Source organism: Mercenaria mercenaria, chromosome 1, assembly GCF_021730395.1.
Source record: "Mercenaria mercenaria strain notata chromosome 1, MADL_Memer_1, whole genome shotgun sequence".
In the NCBI taxonomy this organism is placed as follows: Eukaryota; Metazoa; Mollusca; class Bivalvia; order Venerida; family Veneridae; genus Mercenaria; species Mercenaria mercenaria.
The window spans coordinates 72,112,145-72,135,548 of NC_069361.1; the positions used below are offsets into that span (position 1 = coordinate 72,112,145).

General features: G+C 34.6%; 1 protein-coding gene across 2 annotated transcripts in view; it reads left to right on the forward strand.

The window, feature by feature from the left end:
- The window catches only part of LOC123534323 (phospholipase DDHD1-like), a 47,316-nt gene extending 24,443 nt beyond the window's left edge, over positions 1 to 22,873 (forward strand). Inside the window, exons 11-15 of one of the 2 annotated variants that reach the window (XM_045316528.2) lie at positions 215 to 364; positions 1,378 to 1,506; positions 7,351 to 7,471; positions 8,722 to 8,904; positions 10,825 to 22,873. In XM_045316528.2, the coding sequence (XP_045172463.2) occupies positions 215 to 364; positions 1,378 to 1,506; positions 7,351 to 7,471; positions 8,722 to 8,904; positions 10,825 to 10,979 (738 nt within the window). In that variant the 3' untranslated portion in view covers positions 10,980 to 22,873. The remainder of the gene's footprint in view (positions 1 to 214; positions 365 to 1,377; positions 1,507 to 7,350; positions 7,472 to 8,721; positions 8,905 to 10,824) is intronic. The other variant, XM_045316537.2, reaches the window with a different exon arrangement.
- The last annotated feature ends 531 nt before the right edge of the window (positions 22,874 to 23,404 follow it).

Here is a 23,404-nt window from a genome sequence, read left to right on the forward strand (position 1 = left end):
GTCACGAAGAACATACGCCCCGGCCGAGTATCGAACTCACGACCCCGCGATCCGTGGACCAACGCTCTTACCTACTGAGCTAAGCGGGCGGGCTTAAATCATAAAGATATTGTTTTAAGGTACTAAAAGAAATAATATGTAGAAATGTTTTAAGAAAATTTTAGAAATTATTTCACATTTTATAACACAGGTAATTTTTTGTCTGTTTATCTAGGTGGAGAATCTGTTTTGTCTGGGCTCACCTCTTGGTGTTTTCCTCGCACTTAGAGGCCTCAGACCCCAGGGGAAAGGAACCCTGGACCATCTCATACCCAAAGGTGCATGTAAAAGACTCTTCAATGTCTACCATCCTGCTGACCCTGTGGTAATAATACATGTATTTCACATTTTGTGCAGTCAAATGATGGAGAGATTCTTTCATAGGCAAAGACAAATTTTGGCCATTTTTAATGAATTTTGAGCCACACCAAAACACAACACAACACAACACAACAGTTACTTTTCCAGCTTTTGATGGTGAAGGAAGACTGGGATGACACACTTTGTGTCCAGTATTGATGGGTACCTGTGTAGAACAGTCAACCTTGCATAAGCCAGCTGGATGGCTTCCTCACATAAAGAATCTTAATCCCCTATAGAGGTGCAGGAAAATCTAAGTCAGTATACTGAACCATTCGGCGAGGAAGGCCTTGAGAAATTTGGTCAATGTCTAGCAAACGGTATTTGAATGTAATTCACATAAACTGAATTACTTCCTCACATGAAGAATCCTACACCCCAAGGGAGGTTTCAAACCAAAATCGATGTAGGGCAAGAGCATAAACCATTTCGTCAGGGAGGACCAAGAGGTTTTGTCAATATCCTGTAAAAAGTAATTAAATGAGCTGCGCCATGAGAAAGCCAACATAGTGGCTTTGTGACCAGCATGGATCCAGACCAGCCTGCACATCTGCGCAGTCAGGTCAGGATCCATACTGTTTGCTTTCAAAGCCTATAGGAATTAGAGATTGAAACTGTTAGCGAACAGCATGGATCCTGACCAGACTGTGCGGATGTGCAGGCTGGTCTGGATCCATGCTGGTCGCAAAACCACTATGTTGGTGTTCTCATGGCGTGCGTCAAATGTAGTTCATTGAAGTTATTGAAATAATCTCTATATAGGAGAAACAAGTTACTAGTTAGTTAGACAAATTCTAGGTGTTTACAAGTAATATCTAGTGAGCTAGTATATAAATGTCAAGATTTTCAATGTATTCAGTTTTGCTTAGATTTCTTAAATTTGCTTTCTGACAGACTATGATTCTGCCTATTTCTAAATTTCAAGTGAGAAACTTGTAAGACAAGGGCATATACAATTATCGTTTGATTCTTTTTCAGGCCTACAGATTAGAACCTCTAATACTGAAGCATTATTCCACTGTGAAGCCCCTGGTGATCCATAGATATGATTCTTTAAATAAGACCCCATATACAAAGATGGAGTCAACTGCCTTTGCTGCCTTCCAAGTATAGTTCATTTACACATTATTAGGAAGATTATTTTCAGTTTTTCAGAGGCATGCTTATTTTTAGCTCACCTGTCACATAGTGACAAGGTGAGCTTTTGTGATCACCCTTCGTCCGTCTGTCAACAGTTTCTTGTCTGCACGATAGTGGTTTCATTATTGATTTTATTTTAACCAAACTTGCACACAACTTGTATCACCATAAGATGTCGGTTCCTTTCTTGAACTGGCCAGATCCCATTATGGGTTCCAGAGTTATGGCCCCTGAAAGGGCCAAAAATAGCTATTTTGACCTTGTCTGCACAATATCAGCTTCATTTATGATTTTATTTTAACCAAACTTGCACACAACTTGTATCACCATAAGATCTTGGTTCCTTTCTTGAACTGGTGAGATTCCGCTATGGGTTCCAGAGTTATGGCCCCTGAAAGGGCCAGAATTAGCTATTTTGACCTTGTCTGCATAATAGCAGCTTCATTTATGATTTGAATATAATCAAACTTGCACAAAACTTGTGTCACCATAAGATCTCGGCTCCTTTCTTGAACTGGTGAGATTCCGTTATGGGTTCCAGAGTTATGGCCCCTGAATGGGCCAAAATTAGCTATTTTGACCTTGTCTGTACAATAGCAGCTTCATTTATGATTTGATTTTAACCAAACTTGCACACAATTTGTATCACTACAAGATCTTGCTTCCTTTCTTGAACTGGCCAGATTCCATCATGGGTTCAAGAGTTATGGCCCCCTTAAAGGTCCAAAATCGGCTACTTTGGCTTTTGCAGCCAAATAGAGACTTCATTTATTGTTTTATTTGATACAAACTTCCAAAATATCTTCAACAACAATAAATCTTGGATTCCATGACAAATCAGATCCAGTCCTAGGTTCCAGAGTTATTTTATATCTGATTACCTCCCCTGATTGTAATCAAAATGGATTTATATCAGTAAGTACTTATAGGACTTATTTGAAAATTCATTATTGTTATTAGTCGGACTGAGACAATCAGGGTAGATAACTATAGACTGATTTTATGTCAAATTACCTCCCTTTATTTCAAATTAAAATGGGTATATCTCGTAACTTATGAAGATATTGATCTGAAATTTCATTTATGCCAACATATTTATTTGGCAGATCCTTCTTTTGTTCACTTACAATATATATATATTTTTTTAATTACATCCCTTTTACATTACTATAAAAAGCTTATTTTTAGTAACTTCTTTATTATTGGCCATAGGGAAAAACAGAGACCACTTTTACCAGATTTAGATATTTTTTCTGAGGACCTTGTCCTCAAGTGCAATGATAACAGGTGAGCGATATAGGGCCATCATGGCCCTCTTGTTTCTTGCATACCAGACAGGGATTTCCGGTATTTTTACCGGTGCTTGAAAATCCATATGGTGTAAGCTGACTCTCTTGCTGTAAATGACATATCACGAACTACATATATGTAGAAGATTTATGTAGTAATTTATATTTTATTTCAAAAAACGGAATAAAAATCCTATATTTTGACAGTTCCTCTTTGTTCCTGATAGTATATTCCTTGATTCAAAACACATTATTTTATCAAAAATTCATAACGGTACGCTGCAATTGATAAAACAAAACCGGAACTAAACTTTGTTATTTGTCTTTGAAACGTTAATATGACATCTTTCCTGTTTATGGATGTTGGTTTCCCGTGCTTTGTTTAAATATGCTGCCATAAGAAATAGTTCTAATAAGAAAGCTGTTTGATTGATTTTATTCTTTTTATTATTTTTTTAAATTGGTATGCAAGATAAGATTCAGTTACTGTTTAAAGGTGCAGATGGGAAGATCGGTGCAGATCGGTAGGAGCCTTGTTACTGCCTAAACAGCTACCCTTGAGGCCGGAAATTCCCATCTGCACCTACAACCAGTGAAAGAATCTTATATTCTATAAATACATCAGGATAATAGCTCACTGATTTGCATATGATTGTGAACATTATGTAAATGCTATTTTTATACGCCCAAAGGGACGTGTTATGTGATGATGCTGGTGTCCGTCTGTCTGTCCGTCTGTCCGTCTGTCCGTTAGTAAAATTCGTGTCCGCTCTGTAACTCTTGAACCCCTTGAAGGATTTCAAGGAAACTTTACACAAATGTTCACCACACCAAGACGATGTGCAGAGCGCATGTTTTGGATGTCTCACTTCAAGGTCAAGGTCACACTTAGGAGTCAAAGGTCATATCAGTTTGTTTCGTGTCCGCTCTGTAACTCTTGAACCCCTTGAAGGATTTCAAAGAAACTTGACACAAATGTTCACCACACCAAGACGACGTGCAGAGCACATGTTCCGGATGACTTGCTTGAAGGTCAAGGTCACACTTAGGGGTCAAAAGTCATATCAGTTTGTTTCGTGTCCGCTCTGTAACTCTTGAACTGCTGGAAGGATTTCAAAGAAACGTGGCAGAAATATTCACCACATTGTAACGATGTGCAGAGCGCATGTTCCGGATGACTCGCTTTAAGGTCAAGGTCACACTTAAGGTTCAAAGGTCATATATGACTTTGTTTTGTGTATATTGCTCTGCATTGCAGTGCTCTTGTTTTTATTTAGCAGATCTCTTTTTTGTACTTACATTTTTTTTTTAAATTACTTCCCTTTTATGTTACTATAAATAGCTTATTTTGAAACTTTTTTTAGCTCACCTGTCACAAAGTGACAAGGTGAGCTTTTGTGATCGTGCGGTGTCCGTCGTCCGTCGTCCGTCCGTGCGTCCGTGAGTGCGTCCGTCCGTAAACTTTTTGTTTGTGACCACCCTAGAGGTCACATTTTTCATGCGATCTTTATGAAAGTTGGTCAGAATGTTCATCTTGATGATATCTAGGTCAAGTTCGAAACTGGGTCACGTGCCATCAAAAACTAGGTCAGTAGGTCTAAAAATAGAAAAACCTTGTGACCTCTCTAGAGGCCATATATTTCACAAGATCTTCATGAAAATTGGTCAGAATGTTCACCTTGATGATATTTAGGTCAAATTCGAAAGTGGGTCATGTGCCGTCAAAAACTAGGTCAGTAGGTCAAATAATAGAAAAACCTTGTGACCTCTCTAGAGGCCATATTTTGCATGGGATCTGTATGAAAGTTGGTCTGAATGTTCATCTTGATGATATCTAGGTCAAGTTTGAAAGTGGGTCATGTGCCTTCAAAAAGTAGGTCAGTAGGTCAAATAATGAAAAAACGTTGTGACCTCTCTAGAGGCCATATTTTTCATGGGATCTGTATGAAAGTTGGTCTGAATGTTTTTCTTGATGATATATAGGTAAGTTTGAAACTGGGTCACATGCCTTAAAAAACTAGGTCAGTAGGTCAAATAATAAAAAAACCTTGTGACCTCTCTAGAGGCCATATTTTTCATGGGATCTGTATGAAAGTTGGTCTGAATGTTCATCTTGATGATATCTAGGTCAAGTTTGAAACTGGGTCAACTGCGGTCAAAAATTAGGTCAGTAGGTCTAAAATAATTAAAGTCTTTTGACCTCTCTAGAGGCCATATTTTTCAATGGATCTTCATGAAAATTGATCTGAATGTTCACCTTGATGATATCTAGGTCAGTTTCGAAACTGGGTCACGTGCGATCAAAAACTAGGTCAGTAGGTATAAAAATAGAAAAACCTTGTGACCTCTCTAGAGGCCATATTTTTCATGAGATCTTCATGAAAATTAGTGAGAATGTTCACCTTGATGATATCTAGATCAAGTTCAAAACAGGGTCACATACCTTCGAAAACTAGGTCCATAGGTCAAATAATAGAAAAACCTTGTGACCTCTCTAGAGACCATATTTTTCAATGGATCTTCATGAAAATTGGTCAGAACTTTTATCTTGATAATATCTAGGTCAAGTTCAAAACTGGGTCACATGAGCTGAAAAACTAGGTCACTATGTCAAATAATATAAAAACGACGTCATACTCAAAACTGGGTCATGTGGGAAGAGGTGAGCGATTCAGGACCATCATGGTCCTCTTGTTATTATTGGCCGTAGGGAAAAACCGAGACCACTTTTCTGTGGTACAACATGGAAGGTATCTCCAGTTTTAAGGTGTATTTTTACATACCTGTACCTGATAAGGATTTTTTTGTAGACTTTGAATATTTTTTATGGACTTAGATCTGTTTTTTGAAGTTTTCCTTTTGTTGTTCCAATCCTTTGGGGCTACAACAGTCAAGTTCTTAAAATTTTGCTCCCATCCTATGATGTAAGCCTTCGGGCGTATATTGCCCTGCTTGGCGGCGCTCTTGTTAATAGTAATATTTTATCATTCTTTGCAACTTAAATTGTAAAATGTTTGAAGGCACCAGATTTCATGTCTTTTGCCCAAAAAGTTATTTTGAGGGGTAAGGAAATTTTGGATTTTGACCTTTGAACATAAAAATAAATGAGAACTTTACTGCTTCATTGGCATTGTTTTGTGGATTTACTCCACCACAAAAATTAGTTGCCTACAAATATCAATGATTTAACAGTATCTCACTTGATTTACATTGAAAGTACTCAGATGAATTTGTACTTTAAAGTCCATTAGCACTTCCGGCTAGTTAGCTAAATGGAAAAGGACATTACTTCTATCAATGAGGTTATGGGATCAGATCTTTGGTGAGGTTCCATCCCCTGATTCATGTAGGCAAGTTGTCAGTTACTTGCAGAGCAAAAGTTCAAGAAACATGGATAAGGTTTACTGATCTCCATAAACAGCTAAAATAATATCACTGCAGAGTACTTTCCAAACATTTTCAAGTTTTGTTCATTTAATTTCTGCTGGAATGATGCCATAAATAGTATTAATTAGCAACACCAAAGGTGACTATAGGAATGCCTGCAGTCCATCTGTCTGAGCAAACGCGAGAACATTTGTTGGGTACTGAGAGCAATAGGTAACAGTAAATTCTTTTCATTTTGCACTGCTTTAAATATACTGTGTACTTTATGTTGCTTTCTGGGTACTTTATAACAAAAAAGTCCGTTCATAAGAATGTACATCCGTCTGTCTGTCCAACCACTAGCCTGCATCCTGCAATTACTCAAAAAGTATTCAATCTAGGTTCATAAAACTTGGTAATATGAAAAGAGACTAATATGTAAACTATGCACGTACATGACTTATGTTTGTATGTCAGAGGTCAAGGCCACTATTTCAGGTGAAATAAAAATTGTCCCTGCTCAGAAACTTTTACATGCATTGATGGATTATCCTAATGGTATACACAAACGTTCCCCATGGTGAGACAATATGTCAACACGTGATCTATGCTTGTTGGTTAAAGGTCAATGTCACTATTTAAGGTCAAGTAAAAATTGTTTTCTGTGGAAATTCTGCCCTATAACTTTTAATTGCATGGAAAGATTTTTTTATTACTTCACAGAATTATTCACCGTGATTAGACTATGTATTGAGCATATGACTCATGGTTGTCGGTCAAAAGTCATAGTCACTATTGAATTTCAAGTAAATTGTTTCCATTACATAACTTTTATGTGCATTGTTGGATTATCTTAGTACTGCACCAAATTTTCTCCATGATGAGACAATATGTCTTGTACATGATATATGCTTAAAGGTCAATGTTACTTGAAATATTTCTAAAAATAGTTTTTGTTTTTAGCTCCAAAATCCTAAATGCCTTGAAGCATTTTTAGACTAAACATTGTTGCCAACAACCATAATGGATGAACACTAACATAGTTTCATACCGGTAGGGGACTTCTGTATTGCCACTGCAATACTCGGTCACTTGTTTATTTGGCCTTATCTCATTTTACCAAACACTTAATATTGCATTGGCTGTATTAAACTAGGGATCAACAGAGGTTATAGATGAAAAGTGTGATGTTTCTGACAAAGACAGTGTAGACAGTGCCACCTCTTCTGCTTCCAAAGATGGATCTCCTGTTAGAGGAAAAATATCAATGACTAAAGGTAAGATTTCTTAAATTCAGTTCAAATGTTAGATAATGAAGAAGACATAAATTTGATATTGAGGAGTGAAATAAATGAAGTGAATTTAATCTGTCTGTTTATTTATATGTAGTTAGACCTCTTTCACATTCAGCTGTAGATATAGAAATTGATGTGACATTGTGGTCATTTCAAAACAAAGCATTTAAACTAAAGCAGTAAGATGCAGTTAATTAACTATGTTTTGTCTAAAATTTGTTGCAAGTTCAACATATTTGAGATCATATGATTATATGAGGAATATGTAAACAAAAGAGAAAATTAATTAGGAATAATTACTTCTTTCAAACACTTGAAGATCATTATCTTAGCTGTCATTGTGTCATATGTAAATATGGGACTTATTTCTATGAAATTAAGTTGAAATACTATAATTATGCCTTCGTTGTGACCAACTTTATTTGATTACTTAAAAAATCAGAAAATCTAAGTTATGCAACAAAATCTATTATGCATTATTTAAGTTATTAAAGGGACTGGCCACCAGATCATTCTACAACAAAAAATATTTTTTAGATATCTGGAAATATACACTATATTTCTTAAGAAGGCTTTAAAACTTAATTACTGACAAACTATATGTTATGGAACACATGAGAATTTGCTGTTTTTACTACTTTTTATAATGAAATACGAAGTGTTTGCAACGCTTTACTTCAGGTAAACTGTTTCGATTATAAATATCTATAGTCATAATTAATTAAATTCGCAGTAGTGCTATTGGTTACGACGATGGGAAAATGTTTTTATTGCCGTGGTAGTCTGGGGGTTCAATTTCCAGTGCTGTCATTTTTTCTTAATTTGGAATTTTTTACATAATTTAGAAACAAAAACTCCTATTTTAATGTTCATAATGTGACCAAACTTAAATTTGAAAGAAAGATTATATTTTAGCCATATCTTGATGTCAGTGCCATTAATACTAACATGTTATTAGTAGTTCTATAGATCTTACATTCATTAATACAGTTTAACTACATGTATTTACTTTAATTTTCATGTTAACCCTTTCTTGTATTTCTTGGTGACGGAATAGTCTTTCATATGTACTTGTATTACTAATTTCTAAGCTAATTTTCACCTTCTTTTGGTGATGGAGTCTTCATGTCTTTGTATTCTTGTTTGATGGTAGAAATGTTCATACAGGTTGCCAGAATGAAAACAAAAGACATTATTAATTCAGTAGTTTGTACTTCTCTCCCATGTCATAGTGAATAACACAGTTGGTGGTTGGTTTAGCACTATAACCAAGAGCATGAGCATGGACAGTGATAGCATGACTGCTGAACTCAAAATGTTAAACAAACTTGAGAAGGAGGCTGAAATCTTGGAAAAGTCATCTCTTACAAACTGTACGCAGCAGACGTCTTCCATGGAGGATATCGATCATACAGGTCAATTAGTTTATTTAACCAAATGCAAAAACATTTTCATTTTTTGTAAAAACACATATTTCTTAATGACTTGAAGTGGTAAGTTAATCCCAAATTCTAAGTAAAAGGCATTTTATAGTCATGAAGCTTATAACTCCTCTTAATGCGATGTAGTTTTCATTTTGGGTCCTCCTTGGCAGAGCTGTATAGATATAAGGTTCCAAATCACTTGCCCAGCACATCGCTTAGTTCAGTTCGAAACCCTACTAGGATGTAGAATTTTTCATATGAGGATGCATCCAGCTTACTTGTGGAATGTCTGGTTCTATTCAGCTGTACAACCCATTGCCTGAAATCAAGTCGGAAGGGATATCTTTGGGTATACTTTTAGTGCTAAAAAAACGCTATATAACCCAGATTGTGTAGACATGTCTTAATACCCAGCAAAAAACTTTAAACAGCAGTACCATGTCTTGCTTTCTTCCAGCCTGTTTTAGTTTGGAAACTTGTTGTTTAGTAGTGTTGGGCACAGCTTGGTGTGTCACATTTTGATTAGAAATCCATGGATCAGCAAGGAAATTTACCACTCTTCCATAGAAATTTAATACCACTTGCTTAAAAGCTGTTAATGCATATTTTGTTCTTACTAATTATGCAACTCAGTTTTACTTATCAGCATTAACATATTATTTTGACACTAGCATATTTGAATTGCCTTTGAAATTTGCATCTGGGTATGATACAAGAGATCAGTTTTTATCCCCCGCCGATGAAATCGGGAGCGGGGTATTGAAATGGCGTTGTCCGTCCGTCAGTCCGTCAGTTAGTCCGTCCGTCCGTCCGTCCGTCCGTCCGCAGCCATTTCTCAGTAACTACTTAGTAGAATTTCATGAAACTTGAAATAAACATGAACCAACATACTGCGATGATGCCCGTCAAGTTTTTTTTTTGATTGGTCTATTTCCCTCAGAGTTATTGCCCTTGATTTAATAAAAAATGTCCGTCTGCAGCTATTTCTCAGTAACTAACGGGTAGAATTTCATCAAATTTGAAATAGACATGAACCAAGATACTGTGCTGATGCCCGTCAAGTTTTTTTTTTGATAGGTCAATTTCCGTCAGAGTTATTGCCCTTGATTTAATGAAAAATGTCCATCTGCAGCCATTTCTCAGTAACTAGCAGGTAGAATTTCATCAAACTTGAAACAGACATGAACCAAGATACTGTGACGATGCCCTTCAAGGTTTTTTTCGATTGGTCAATTTTCCATGTAGTTATTGCCCTTTAATTGTTTAAAAATCCACAGATCTGTACATAACAAACCAACCAATTGGAAGAATTTCATTAAACTTCTTTCATTCTTTTCCATGAACATTTATTATAAACATGTGATGTTGTGTACCTACACCTGGTCACCACCTTACCTTGGTCCCCCCCCCCCCCCCATTTTTTTTTTTTTTTTAAATTTTTTTTTCATTTTTCATTTTCTATCAATATTTATAATCAACATGTAAACTGTTGTATCCTCCCCCCCCCCCCCCCCACCCCACCCAAACAAACCATTCATTTTCTTTTAATTTGATTTTGACTAATGAAATTATTTGCTTCTTGGTAACATTCTTAACTTTTTGCTGGATATATTTTTTTGCCGTTCCTCAACTTTGACCCTTTCGGCGGGGGATTCCAATTCATCGAATTTGCTTGTTTTTACAGCATTGGAAGTTTGCTGTGAATTTATTCGACATGCTTTGTATTTTGCTATGCTGTAATGATTGAAATGTTTTATATAATTACTGCTTTGGAATGTGTTTGCAGTAACAGTTGATTTCTTTCTGTTATCTCAATTTTGCTATTCTTTTGTATTAGTAGATTATTTCACAACAGTTTATAATAATTCGAAAAAGTGATACACATATATCTCTAAGTTTCTATTCCTACAGATCTAGAATATCGTCTTGACTACCAGCTACGTGATAGTGGAGGATTGACTAGTGGATATATAGCCATGGTTACATCTCACACTGCATACTGGACCAACAAAGACATTGCCTGTTTCATACTTACGCATCTCCATCCTAGATTACAAGACTCCTAATGTTAAGTCAGTTCTGCTCTACAAAGAAAGACAAATTATATAACACAGATTTAAAGCTTCAAAGTGACATAGATGTAAAGCTTCTTAATGAAACTTCGTCAAAGAGAGTTCTGTTACTAGGTTGTGATTCGGATAGTTTTGTCTTTGTCAATTTAACCACGATCATATGTTTAAGACATGGTGTAAATTTAAGCTTGCTTTGAAATTCTTGTTTCAAATTGTTTCAATGAAATATCAAAAACAAAGAGTTGCAGCCTTCTTACATTGAAAGATATTTAGCTCTAAGCCCCATATGACATTCAGTTTGGGTTTACTTCCATTGTTGACCTCTTCAATATTGTAATATTTCAATGATTATTTGGCCTAGAATTTTAGAATTCTTCAGTATTCTTCAGTATAGGAAACAGACATTTTTTGTCATGATATCAGTTTTATGAATATGAGGTTTTTGCTTTTGCTTACTGTATTACTTGGTGCTGAAACAGACAAACAAATTTACAAACAGTATAAGTATGAATACATGTATATTTATTCATTTTTATATGTCAGCTGTTGGGTTAGTTAGAGCATATATTTATATTTACTGGTATTTTTTTCATTCAAAATGAAAAGCTCTTTTAAAAGCTTTACAAGACTAGTTCCCTTTTGAAAATATGTTTGAGGAATGAGTAGGTCTATTCATCATATTCATACAGCCTGAAACCTTTTGGGTTAAAATATCATCATACATAGGTATGCAGTCATTTGCTTCAAGATCTCTTAGTTTACACCTTCTGTTACAGATAACCATGATATGGTCTAATCCTTTCACCATGGTTTTTAATCACGAGGCTTCACAAAATTCGCTTGCAATTTAGGTTGTTGTTGTGTAATGCCCAATGTGCATGACTTGTGTACTACAATAATTTACTGGAAAAACACCAGAAACCTTCGGTCAAGACCATCATATAACTCAGAATTTTTATCTTGCAGCGGTACAGATTGACTCGAGCACATCAGTTTGCAGAACTGTTAGTCCAATACCATTAAGTTTGAAATCACAAATTGTATTTATAACAATATGAGAGTATTTTAATGGTGCTTTAGGGTTAAGGCTTATTGTGACGAAGTAGGGGTAAAGGCCCTGTATAGTGTGTCTGTGAGGAAAAAGTAAAGCTCTTGTTCTGCTGCAAATCTTTGTATTGCATTCTGGTGACGCACATTTTCAAATCCATTCCATCCATTGCTGATGATAAACTACAAGCAATTTCAAAGGTTAATTTCAGTGGATTATTTGCTTCATTTATTAGCGTGATTTATGGTTTTGACCAAACCCTTAAGTACACTATATATAGTGTACATTAACAACTAAAGCAAGATACTAATGGGTCCAGGTTCATGAGAATGCGAATTTGTTAAGGGTATGACAGGTCTTTCGTCAAGGAAATAAATATATGGCAGAAGGAATTAAATATATGACAAACGTGTCGCTGCTTCAGATTTATGTACATCCATTGTACAAAGAAGTGAAATCATCATAGATGCTCAGTTATAACTGTAGTATTTTGGGGTATTAGAGCTGATGCTTTTGTTTTAAAAAATGGCAATATGCTTGCTTTAAAAACATTACTTTGCATTGTTTGACATTTATTGAATTGAAATTATGATATGGTGCCAAAAAGCTTCAATTCCATTCGTTGTAATCATTAATTTTGTTTAGTGTTCAGCTTCTTTATTATATATCTGAAAAGAAGCCATTAGAGCTGTTATATAATCATAAACTCGGCAATATTTGCAAATATTATTTGTATAATGGAGTATTGCAAATGATGGTGCTTTTCAAAAGTGTAAATACATGTATAAAAAGCTTTTGATGAAAAATGTGTGTTTTAAATAGCTATCCAAGTACCATTTTTATTTCGTTAAAAGTTGTCATGTTTGTGAGTTAAAACTAGCCTATTCTATTTTACAGTTAGACTTTAGTAAAAATTTAGATTAGGTTCACATTTTGTTTGATACCATTTGGTTGATAAAGATTAGAACCATTTATTATTCATGTTATTATTTTACCTGGCATGTATTATTTGTGGTTTTCCAGACTTAGCTATTCATGATTTTATTTGAGATTTATCTCATTTTTAGAATTAGTATTTAGAACAGTCATAGTAACGGTTTGTCTCATTATATTTGGTATTATTGTGTATGCATATATCGGGGAAAAGCAGTTTTTATGTGTAAACATAGTAAAATATATGTTTGGTTATGTTCAACAGTCATTTTCCAACTGATATGAATGTACACTATACTGGAATGCTCTTTTTTTCACATTGCACTAAAAATAGAGAAACTATTGAGATATGTAAGAAATCTGGAACGATTTTATACAGTTAATGCTAGTCATTCCAGTCACTTGACAATCCTAAGTCAGACATTCCATTTCATTATTTGTTTTATATGAATATGGTTTGTTTGTGGTATTATCTTTTGGTCATTACTTATTCTTTATTTTTTATTGTTAATACTCTGCTTTTATTTCTTCTTGTTTCTTGCTGTTTGTTTTCTTACTCTTTGCTACATTCAGTAGATTTTCAGTATCAAATTTACTGTTTCATTCATTTTTAGCTCACCTGTCACAAAGTGACAAGGTGAGCTTTTGTGATCGCGCGGTGTCCGTCGTCCGTCGTCCGTGCATCCGTGCGTGCGTCCGTCCGTCCGTAAACTTTTGCTTGTGACCACTCTAGAGGTCACATTTTTCATGGGATTTTTATGAAAGTTGGTCAGAATGTTCATCTTGATGATATCTAGGTCAAGTTCGAAACTGGGTCACGTGCCGTCAAAATCTAGGTCAGTAGGTCTAAAAATAGAAAAACCTTGTGACCTCTCTAGAGGCCATATTTTTCATAAGATCTTCATGAAAATTGGTCAGAGTGTTCACCTTGATGATATCTAGGTCAAGTTCGAAACTGGGTCACATGGGGTCAAAAACTAGGTCAGTAGGTCTAAAAATAGAAAAACCTTGTGACCTCTCTAGAGGCCATATTTCTCAATGGATTTTCATGAAAATTGGTCAGAATGTTCATCTTGATGATATCTAGGTCAAGTTCGAAACTGGGTCACGTGGGGTTAAAAACTAGGTCAGTAGATCTAAAAATAGAAAAACCTTGTGACCTCTCTAGAGGCCATATTTTTCATGAGATCTTCATGAATATTGGTCAGAATGTTCACCTTGATGATATCTAGGTCAAGTTTGAAACTGGGTCACGTAGGGTCAAAAACTAGGTCATTAGGTCTAAAAATAGAAAAACCTTGTGACCTCTCTAGAGGCCATATTTCTCAATGGATCTTCATGAAAATTGGTCAGAATGTTTATCTTGATGATATCTAGGTCATGTTTGAAACTGGGTCACATGGGGTTAAAAACTAGGTCAGTAGATCTAAAAATAGAAAAACCTTGTGACCTCTCTAGAGGCCATATTTTTCATGAGATCTTCATGAATATTGGTCAGAATGTTCACCTTGATGTTATCTAGGTCAAGTTCGAAACTGGGTCATGTGGGGTCAAAATCTAGGTCAGTAGATCTAAAAATAGAAAAACCTTGTGACCTCTCTAGAGGCCATATTTCTCAATGGATCTTCATGAAAATTGGTGAGAATGTTCACCTTGATGATATCTAGGTCAAGTTCGAAACTGGGTCACGTGCAGTCAAAAACTAGGTCAGTAGGTCTAAAAATAGGAAAACCTTGTGACCTCTCTAGAGGCGATATTTTTCAATGGATCTTCATGAAAATTGGTCAGTATGTTTACCTTGAAGATATCTAGGTCAAGTTCGAAACTGGGTCACGTGGGGTTAAAAACTAGGTCAGTAGATCTAAAAATAGAAAAACCTTGTGACCTCTCTAGAGGCCAAATTTTTCATGAGATCTTCATGAATATTGGTCAGAATGTTCATCTTGATGATATCTAAATCAAATTCGAAACTGGGTCATGTGGGGTCAAAAACTAGGTCAGTAGGTCTAAAAATAGAAAAAACCTTGTGACCTCTTTAGAGGCCATATTTCTAAATGGATCTTCATGAAAATTAGTGAGAATGTTCAACTTGATGATATCTAGGTCAGGTTCGTAACTGGGTCATGTGCGGTCAAAAACTAGGTCAGTAGGTCGAAAAATAGAAAAACCTTGTGACCTCTCTAGAGGCCATATTTTTCACGAGATCTTCATGAAAATTGGTGAGAATGTTCACCTTGATGATATCTAGGTCAATTTTAAAAGTGGGTCACGTGCCTTCAAAAACTAGGTCCATAGGTCAAATAATAGAAAAACCTTGTGACCTCTCTAGAGGCCATATTTTTCAATGGATCTTCATGAAAATTGGTCAGAGTTTTTTATCTTGATGATATCTAGGTCACATGTGCTCAAAAACTAGGTCACTATGTCAAATAATAGAAATAATGACGTCATACTCAGTTGAACACTGGGTCATGTGGGGATAGGTGAGCGATTCAGGACCATCATGGTCCTCTTGTTCCAAAGTGTCCTTATGTTCCCTGATATTTATTTAGCCGTAATATATTTTTCCTTTATTCATGTGAAATATATAGACATGTACATTTCCAGCCTGGATTATTACATTCCTTTGTAAACAGAGCATTTTAATTTAGTATTTATTATTTTTAATGAAATGTGTTTTCATAATGTCCCTGTAATAGATCCCAAGGACTACCGTATTAGCCTGAATATCTGTATACGATAACCAAATAGATTCCGTTAAAATTATGAAAACGGCTTTCGAGAGAAATTAAATCATTTTTGAGAACCTATTTGTTTTTTTAGCTCACCTGTCACAAAGTGACAAGGTGAGCTTTTGTGATCACGCGGTGTCCGTCGTCCGTCGTCCGTCCGTCCGTCCGTAAACTTTTGCTTGTGACCACTCAAGAGGTCACATTTTTCATGGGATCTTTATGAAAGTTGGTCAGAATGTTCATCTTGATGATATCTAGGTCAAGTTCGAAACTGGGTCACGTGGGTTCAAAAACTAGGTCAGTAGTTCTAAAAATAGAAAAACCTTGTGACCTCTCTAGAGGCCATATTTTTCATGAGATCTTCATGAATATTGGTCAGAATGTTTACCTTTATGATATCTAGGTCAAGTTTGAAACTGGGTCATGTAGGGTCAAAAACTAGGTCATTAGGTCTAAAAATAGAAAAACCTTGTGACCTATCTAGAGGCCATATTTCTCAATGGCTCTTCATGAAAATTGGCCAGAATGTTCACCTTGATGATATCTAGGTCAAGTTCGAAACTGGGTCACGAGGGGTTAAAAACTAGGTCAGTAGATCTAAAAATAGAAAAACCTTGTGACCTCTCTAGAGGCCATAGTTTTCATGAGATCTTCATGAATATTGGTCAGAATGTTCACCTTGATGATATCTAGGTCAGGTTCGAAACTGGGTCATGTGGGGTCAAAAACTAGGTCAGTAGATCTAAAAATAGAAAAACCTTGTGACCTCTCTAGAGGCCATATTTCTCAATGGATCTTCATGAAAATTGGTCAGAATGTTCACCTTGATGATATCTAGGTCAAGTTCGAAACTGGGTCACGTGCGGTCAAAAACTAGGTCAGTAGGTCTAAAAATAGGAAAACATTGTGACCTCTCTAGAGGCGATATTTTTCAATGGATCGTCATGAAAATTGGTCAGAGTGTTTACCTTGAAGATATCTAGGTCAGGTTCGAAACTGGGTTACGTGGGGTTAAAAACTAGGTCAGTAGATCTAAAAATAGAAAAACCTTGTGACATCTCTAGAGGCCATATTTTTCATGAGATCTTCATGAATATTGATCAGAATGTTCACCTTGATGATATCTAAGTCAAGTTCGAAACTGGGTCACGTGGGGTCAAAAACTAGGTCAGTAGGTCTAAAAATAGAAAAAACCTTGTGACCTCTCTAGAGGCCATATTTCTCAACGGATCTTCATGAAAATTGGCGAGAATGTTCAGCTTGATGATATCTAGGTCAGGTTCGTAACTGGGTCATGTGCGGTCAAAAACTAGGTCAGTAGGTCGAAAAATAGAAAAACCTTGTGACCTCTCTAGAGGCCATATTTTTCACGAGATCTTCATGAAAATTGGTGAGAATGTTCACCTTGATGATATCTAGGTCAGGTTCAAAAGTGGGTCACGTGCCTTCAAAAACTAGGTCATTAGGTCAAATAATAGAAAAACCTTGTGACCTCTCTAGAGGCCATATTTTTCAATGGATCTTCATGAAAATTGGACAGAATTTTTTATCTTGATGATATCTAGGTTACATGTGCTCAAAAACTAGGTCACTATGTCAGATAATAGAAATAACGACGTCATACTCAGTTCAACACTGGGTCATGTGGGGATAGGTGAGCGATTCAGGACCATCATGGTCCTCTTGTTTTTTAAATTTTCATGATCTTATTTTGAGAAAAATGTCAAAATAATTCATACTACTGGATGATTTCTTTCACCAGATATTTTTATTTTCATGAAAACCTTTAGTTTTTGCTATTTCAAAATAAAATAAATCTTTCACAAACAGAATTTCATGAAAACATTTTTTTTTTCAAGAAAACAAAGGAAATGTTGCGCAAAGAACACTTGTTATCTGATAAAATACTTTGCACTAATGTGAGTTTTCCATTGATATTGAGTCCATGATTGAGTGAAAAAAACAAACGTTTTCTAGACTCTTCAGTTAAATTATAAAATTGTCGCAACTTATTTTAATTTTCATGAAATTTAACAGGTTATATGCCACAATACCGAAGCGCGAAATATGAACATTGTTTGGGATTCACATGGATGCCAGGTAAAATGAACATTTTATTTCACATGACATTTAACAGTGTCACCACAAATAAAGTATTTTTTTCGTACATTGAAGCTCTGAAAACGTATTAGTATTACCATTATTATATACTTGCATTTTGATTTGTTTGATGATAAAACAATTTTATGTTTACTTTTACTTGAGCATTTCTCATTTGAAACTAACAGTATTATCATATTCATTGTAAGCTACAAATTAAGTAAGGATTTTTATGATGCTTTAAACTATTTTTTGATACATGTAGTTGAAATATTATGTGAAATTATATAATGCTCAAATTTCATATTTGACAATAGGAACAAACACTACAATAACATAGTATCTGTGAAAATATGAAAAAGGAACAACATATTTTTGCATGTAAATGATATTTTGTGTTAGATTTGAAATACAACACACCAAAATGTCAACATAAATACAAAATGAATATGTAATGCCACTAAAAAAATGAAGTATTTTAACAAACGCATGTTACAAGATATGACATTTAATTGTGATTGAAGCTCTAAATATATGCACAGTTCTATTACAATTTTGCCAAGTCATTTTCTTGATTTAAATTCATATTTAATAACAAAATAGAGATAGATGAATGTATTTTGTATTTAATATGATGCTCACTGTTATGTAACATATAGATTACATGATTTGCAATTGATCTTTTTTTCAGGTTATGTAAGATTATAGTGTGTTATAACATTTATTGGCATTCTGTCAAGCTGTAGTTCCCACAGCTAACCTATGTTAACGTCTGTTTTACAAATTACGTCGTTAAAAGAAATCATAATGACGTCTGGGAGATAAGCCATTATGTCAAGCTTTGGTAATGAAAGTGATCAGCAATTATCAGTATTAGTAATTCTTAAGCCATCAGTATCTTCTGTCGGGTTATTTTGTTTTATTTTGTGCAAATCTGAGTTCAAATCCTGTGCAATAAGTCAATGCATAGAATCTCGTTCAACCTTTTGTTTATACATTTGTGTCCGTGTTGATTTGTTTTAGGGCCAGTTTAATGTTATTAACATTTTAAGTTCGGCTATTCAAAGAATATGTAGAACTGTTGTACTCGACCATTCATCTGCATCAGCGTCCTCATTTGGTTAAGTGTTTGTGTGATTCAGCTTGTAATACAGTAACCTCTTACGGGAATAGACTGAAAGTTGACAGACTTGTTCGTTGTGATGTTATGACATACATTACTTTGATCTCACGACTCAGATTTTATATTTCACGAAGTTATCATATGTCTCTTTTTTCAATTAAGCTTGTTTTGGTGCGGTATGTTTTGTCATAAAGTATCTGAAGAGGGGAAGGTTTTATGATTCAAATTTGAAGCCTTTTTAGTACTAGTTAAGGTCCTTTTTCATGGTTCTATCATAGCTTTTGAAATGTCGAGCTCTAGAATAGAATTCGCTGTAAAGTTTATACTTATACAAAAAATAGCATTTGCTCAATTTCATGATGGAAGAGTTTTGTGCATAACATTTATACTAAGAATAACTTTTGATTTTTAAAAAAAAACTAGCTGCATTTCGAGGGCTGAACGCAATACTGTAGTAACTCCTATTAAATAAAGAAGGACTTACGACAGTATTGCGTTCAACCTTCGAATTTAGATTCTTTCTTTTCATCTTAGTTGCATCATAGGAATGAACAAAGACTAGAACATAATTCTAATTAGCCTGATTTGCATGGGCAATATTAGCAATTTTAGTACAAACTGCTTAGGAATATTCATGTCCATCATTAGTTTCACACAGTTATATGTGTTTTGGTAATTTTGATGTAGTACATGTAGGTGGCTTTGCAATATGTCCTGCCTGTATTTTAGAAATTAGCATAAGCTTTTACATGATTTAATTGAACCATACTTCTTTTTCAATTGGTTTTGAATTATTTTGAGTATGTTAATGTCTCTATTTTGGTGTTGGATTTTAGCATTATGTTAAATTTGCCTGAATGAATATTGTGATCATATATGTCCGTATGCGTGTCTGCCCTGTCAGAAACGACTCCCAAGTTTCATGACTTCATTTGTGAGAAGTGTCTGTATTTTGCACATAGTATGCCCCCATGGCAGTTGAAAAGAAATGTTACAAATTTTTCTCATGTTTTTTTTTTAATATTTGTTCAGTTTAAAGTCACACCGACACAATTTAGTTAATATTCGAGTTTTCAAGCTTAAGACTGTGGAGGAAGACCACAATTGCTTATTCATGAATTGGTCCTGGCATGAGCAGGCACCTGAGTAGAACCACAGACCTTCCGTAAGCTGGATGGCTTCCTCAGATGAAGTATTCTGCACCCCAATCCAGGTGTCAAAATCACATGATTTGGATGAATTCATTTGAAGTATTCGGGAACGGAGCTCCCCACCCCAGTAAGCTTTTAACCTTTAGCCTGTTGGCGGCAAGTGATTCTGCCTTTGCGACCAGTGCTGAACAAGATCGGCCTGCACCCTGTGCAGACTGATCATGGTCTGCACTGTTCGCTATTTAGAAAGTAATTTTGTAGTGGACACCCCTTTGATAAACAAGTGGTACTGACCAAATTGAATGATAGACCTATCTATCTTAGAATTTAGCAGGGTAAAAGTTAAGTGTAGCTCGACGTTTAAAATAATCCTTTGATTTTTTTCAGTGAATTTTCTAGTCCGACTTAGTTCAATTTTTTTAGCATTTCATTTACCATTATAAGCCTGCAGAATCGTCGATTGTATTAAATTGCCTAATTCGGTTAGAAATTCTCGGGTGAGCGGCCACCGGCCATGTGATGTTTATTTAGGGAAACGGCCTTGCAATATATGATATCTGTGATAAATTATATAACTCCAGCTTTAGATATTTCCAAATGTTTATTAATGTTTTTTTTGAACAAAACATGTGTTCACATTTGTAATAGCATTATCGAATGAACGTGTTCTTGTAAGTTTGTGAGAAAAAGTTTTTTCCATGTATAATGGTCGCTAAAAATATGCTTCTACTGGTTGTATCACTAATCAGGTTTGATATTGTATTATATGAAGGGTTATGTCTGAACAAATATGTATCAAGGCGGTAGGGAATATTGTTTTGCTGTTTGTTACATTGGATAATTTTTATGTTTGTTACTTCAAGTTTTTCTGTTACATTAGCTGTCTTCCTAACATTTAAGTGATTACACATGTATATGTACGCGTGCCTTTTTTCAATCACAAAACATGATAATAAGGTACGAAAATTCAATCGAGTGGCCTAGCTCTACTTATGAACATACTCATCATAGATGTACTGAAATAGAATTTTTGACATCAATAGCATTTATGGAAATACCAAAATTTGATAACAAACCTACACGTGCGCGTACCCGTATGGAATATTACCTGCTTTGTTAAGTACAAGGTGAGCCGTAATATTTTATATCATATTATACGTCTATATTGACTTAAAACAGTTTACTCTCCATATGTAATTAGACAAAGTTATTTATCGCAGCTAAAAGTTTCATTTGATTATTTGAATGTATTACTTTTTCTTTTAAAATTTAGGGCATTCAACAAAGTGTGATTTTACAGAATATACTCTAAAGGTACTTTCTCATTTGATTATTAACCCCTGACATTTCTGGACGAAAAACGTTATGAACATACACCTGAATCAACTTCGGAGCTCATGAGTGTCTGCAAATGGAAATTTCCGAAGGAGGTCTGAAAAATTCTGAAAAAGAATGCCATATGGAGTGTATTCTATAAAGTCAAACGTTAGAAAAATATTTAATATCTTCAATAATTGAATACATTTCAAATGTTTATGTGTCTATAATAACCGTGTCTAATTTCCTGTTTTGTATAAAACTGTTTCAGACAATATAGACATACGAAGTTATTCAATGTATTATGAAACTCTATTTATTTCTGTTTTAACAATTCATTCCTGGTGTTTGGGAATTACTAATTTAGATACATTTAACAGTATTGATCTACGTATTATGTAATTCGATTAGTTATTGTATTTTACTTTTTGTACATTTTGGTATGTTCCGTTTTAATTCCATGCTGTTCACGTGTGAACAAACTTTAATGCATGCCTTGGGCAAAGAATTTAACAAAATTAAGACAAGATAAAGCAACGTTACTATGTAACTTAAAGGTAATCCAATAACGATTAGAAATCCATGTTCATATTAAACGTAAGTGTTAATATCTATAGTTGATCTATATCATTTGTATTGTACAAAGATATTCTAAGAAAATGAGTTAAACGCGTTCATATATTTCTTACTAACAAGTAATTTACTCACTTCTTTGAAAACAAAAAGGAATTTATTCCCATAGTTAGTCACGGTTATGCATGTTAAGTTAGTGGTCCGTAGTGTTACTCTGGAAATTTTGCGTGATTACGCATTCTTGTTAGGTAAATCGGCATTTCTCACAATGCGCACGTAACATTCCGTAAAATCTGGAAAATGCTGCTATACGAAAAAGACGTATTTGCCGAACACTATTATAAATAACAACTAATGAGCTCTCTTTTAAAAGATTATACATTCATTATGTTAAATATAAATTGTTATTCTATAGAACTGCCAATTGTGGTCATAGGGTATTTTGGTTGTAATGATGGTGAAAACTAAACAATTTCGAGCTGTAGCGTTCAGTTTTGACTTCATTTATTGCTGAATACATATGAAACTTTCAAAGTATAATTAGATCTATTCAGACACATTAACCTGTAGATCTACCTTTGAATATTTAATAAGAAAGATTTGGGAATTTTTATTTTTAAGAATGGCGTGGACCAAAATTTTGAATATGCATTTACCTGCTAAAATATGTTATAAAACATATCCGGCAATAAGAAAATATATTACCCAACCACTACCACATCTGGAGAATTTAGAATGATGTTTAGCCGTTACTTGGTTATAGCGTTTTTGCAGGATTGCGAAGCAGCTAGACTTGTTCAAGTTTAACGAGGTATATTTTAGTTCGGCTGTTTTTGTTTTACTTTTATAACTGTGGTTGTTCTCTGTCATTATTAAAGACTTTAATAAAAAAGGATGCCATAAATTTTGAAGAGGGTTTTTCAGTACTTTTATCCTATATTGTCCCATATTTCTGTATAAGGGGATTTTACTGAACAGATGTTTGATTCGTCTGTTCTGCTTTTCGAATTTTCAGAACACAAATATGTAAATTATTCAATATTTAAGAGGTCTCCATGAATATAGCGAAATCCTTAAAGGATGTTAAGGAAACGGGGAATGTAATCTAAAGAGAAGAATGTAAATAAATGAATTACAATACACAGAAGACAGTGAAATAGGTAGGAACTTTAAAACGCTTTAGTCTCAGTGTCATGTAGCTTTTTCCACAAGTTTTAGTTGGACCGAGTAAAGATATGATATCCTATTCTTTATTTGTAATAAGCCATTTATGGCCCATGAACAAAGCATCAATATGCAACGTACAGATAACATTGGTAATACAGCGAGTCACATTATTCAATATATAAAATACAACACTTCATGGAATATTTAAAATACAACATACAACACATTATGCAATATATAAAATACAACACAAATCTAGCATTTGTGGGAGAGAC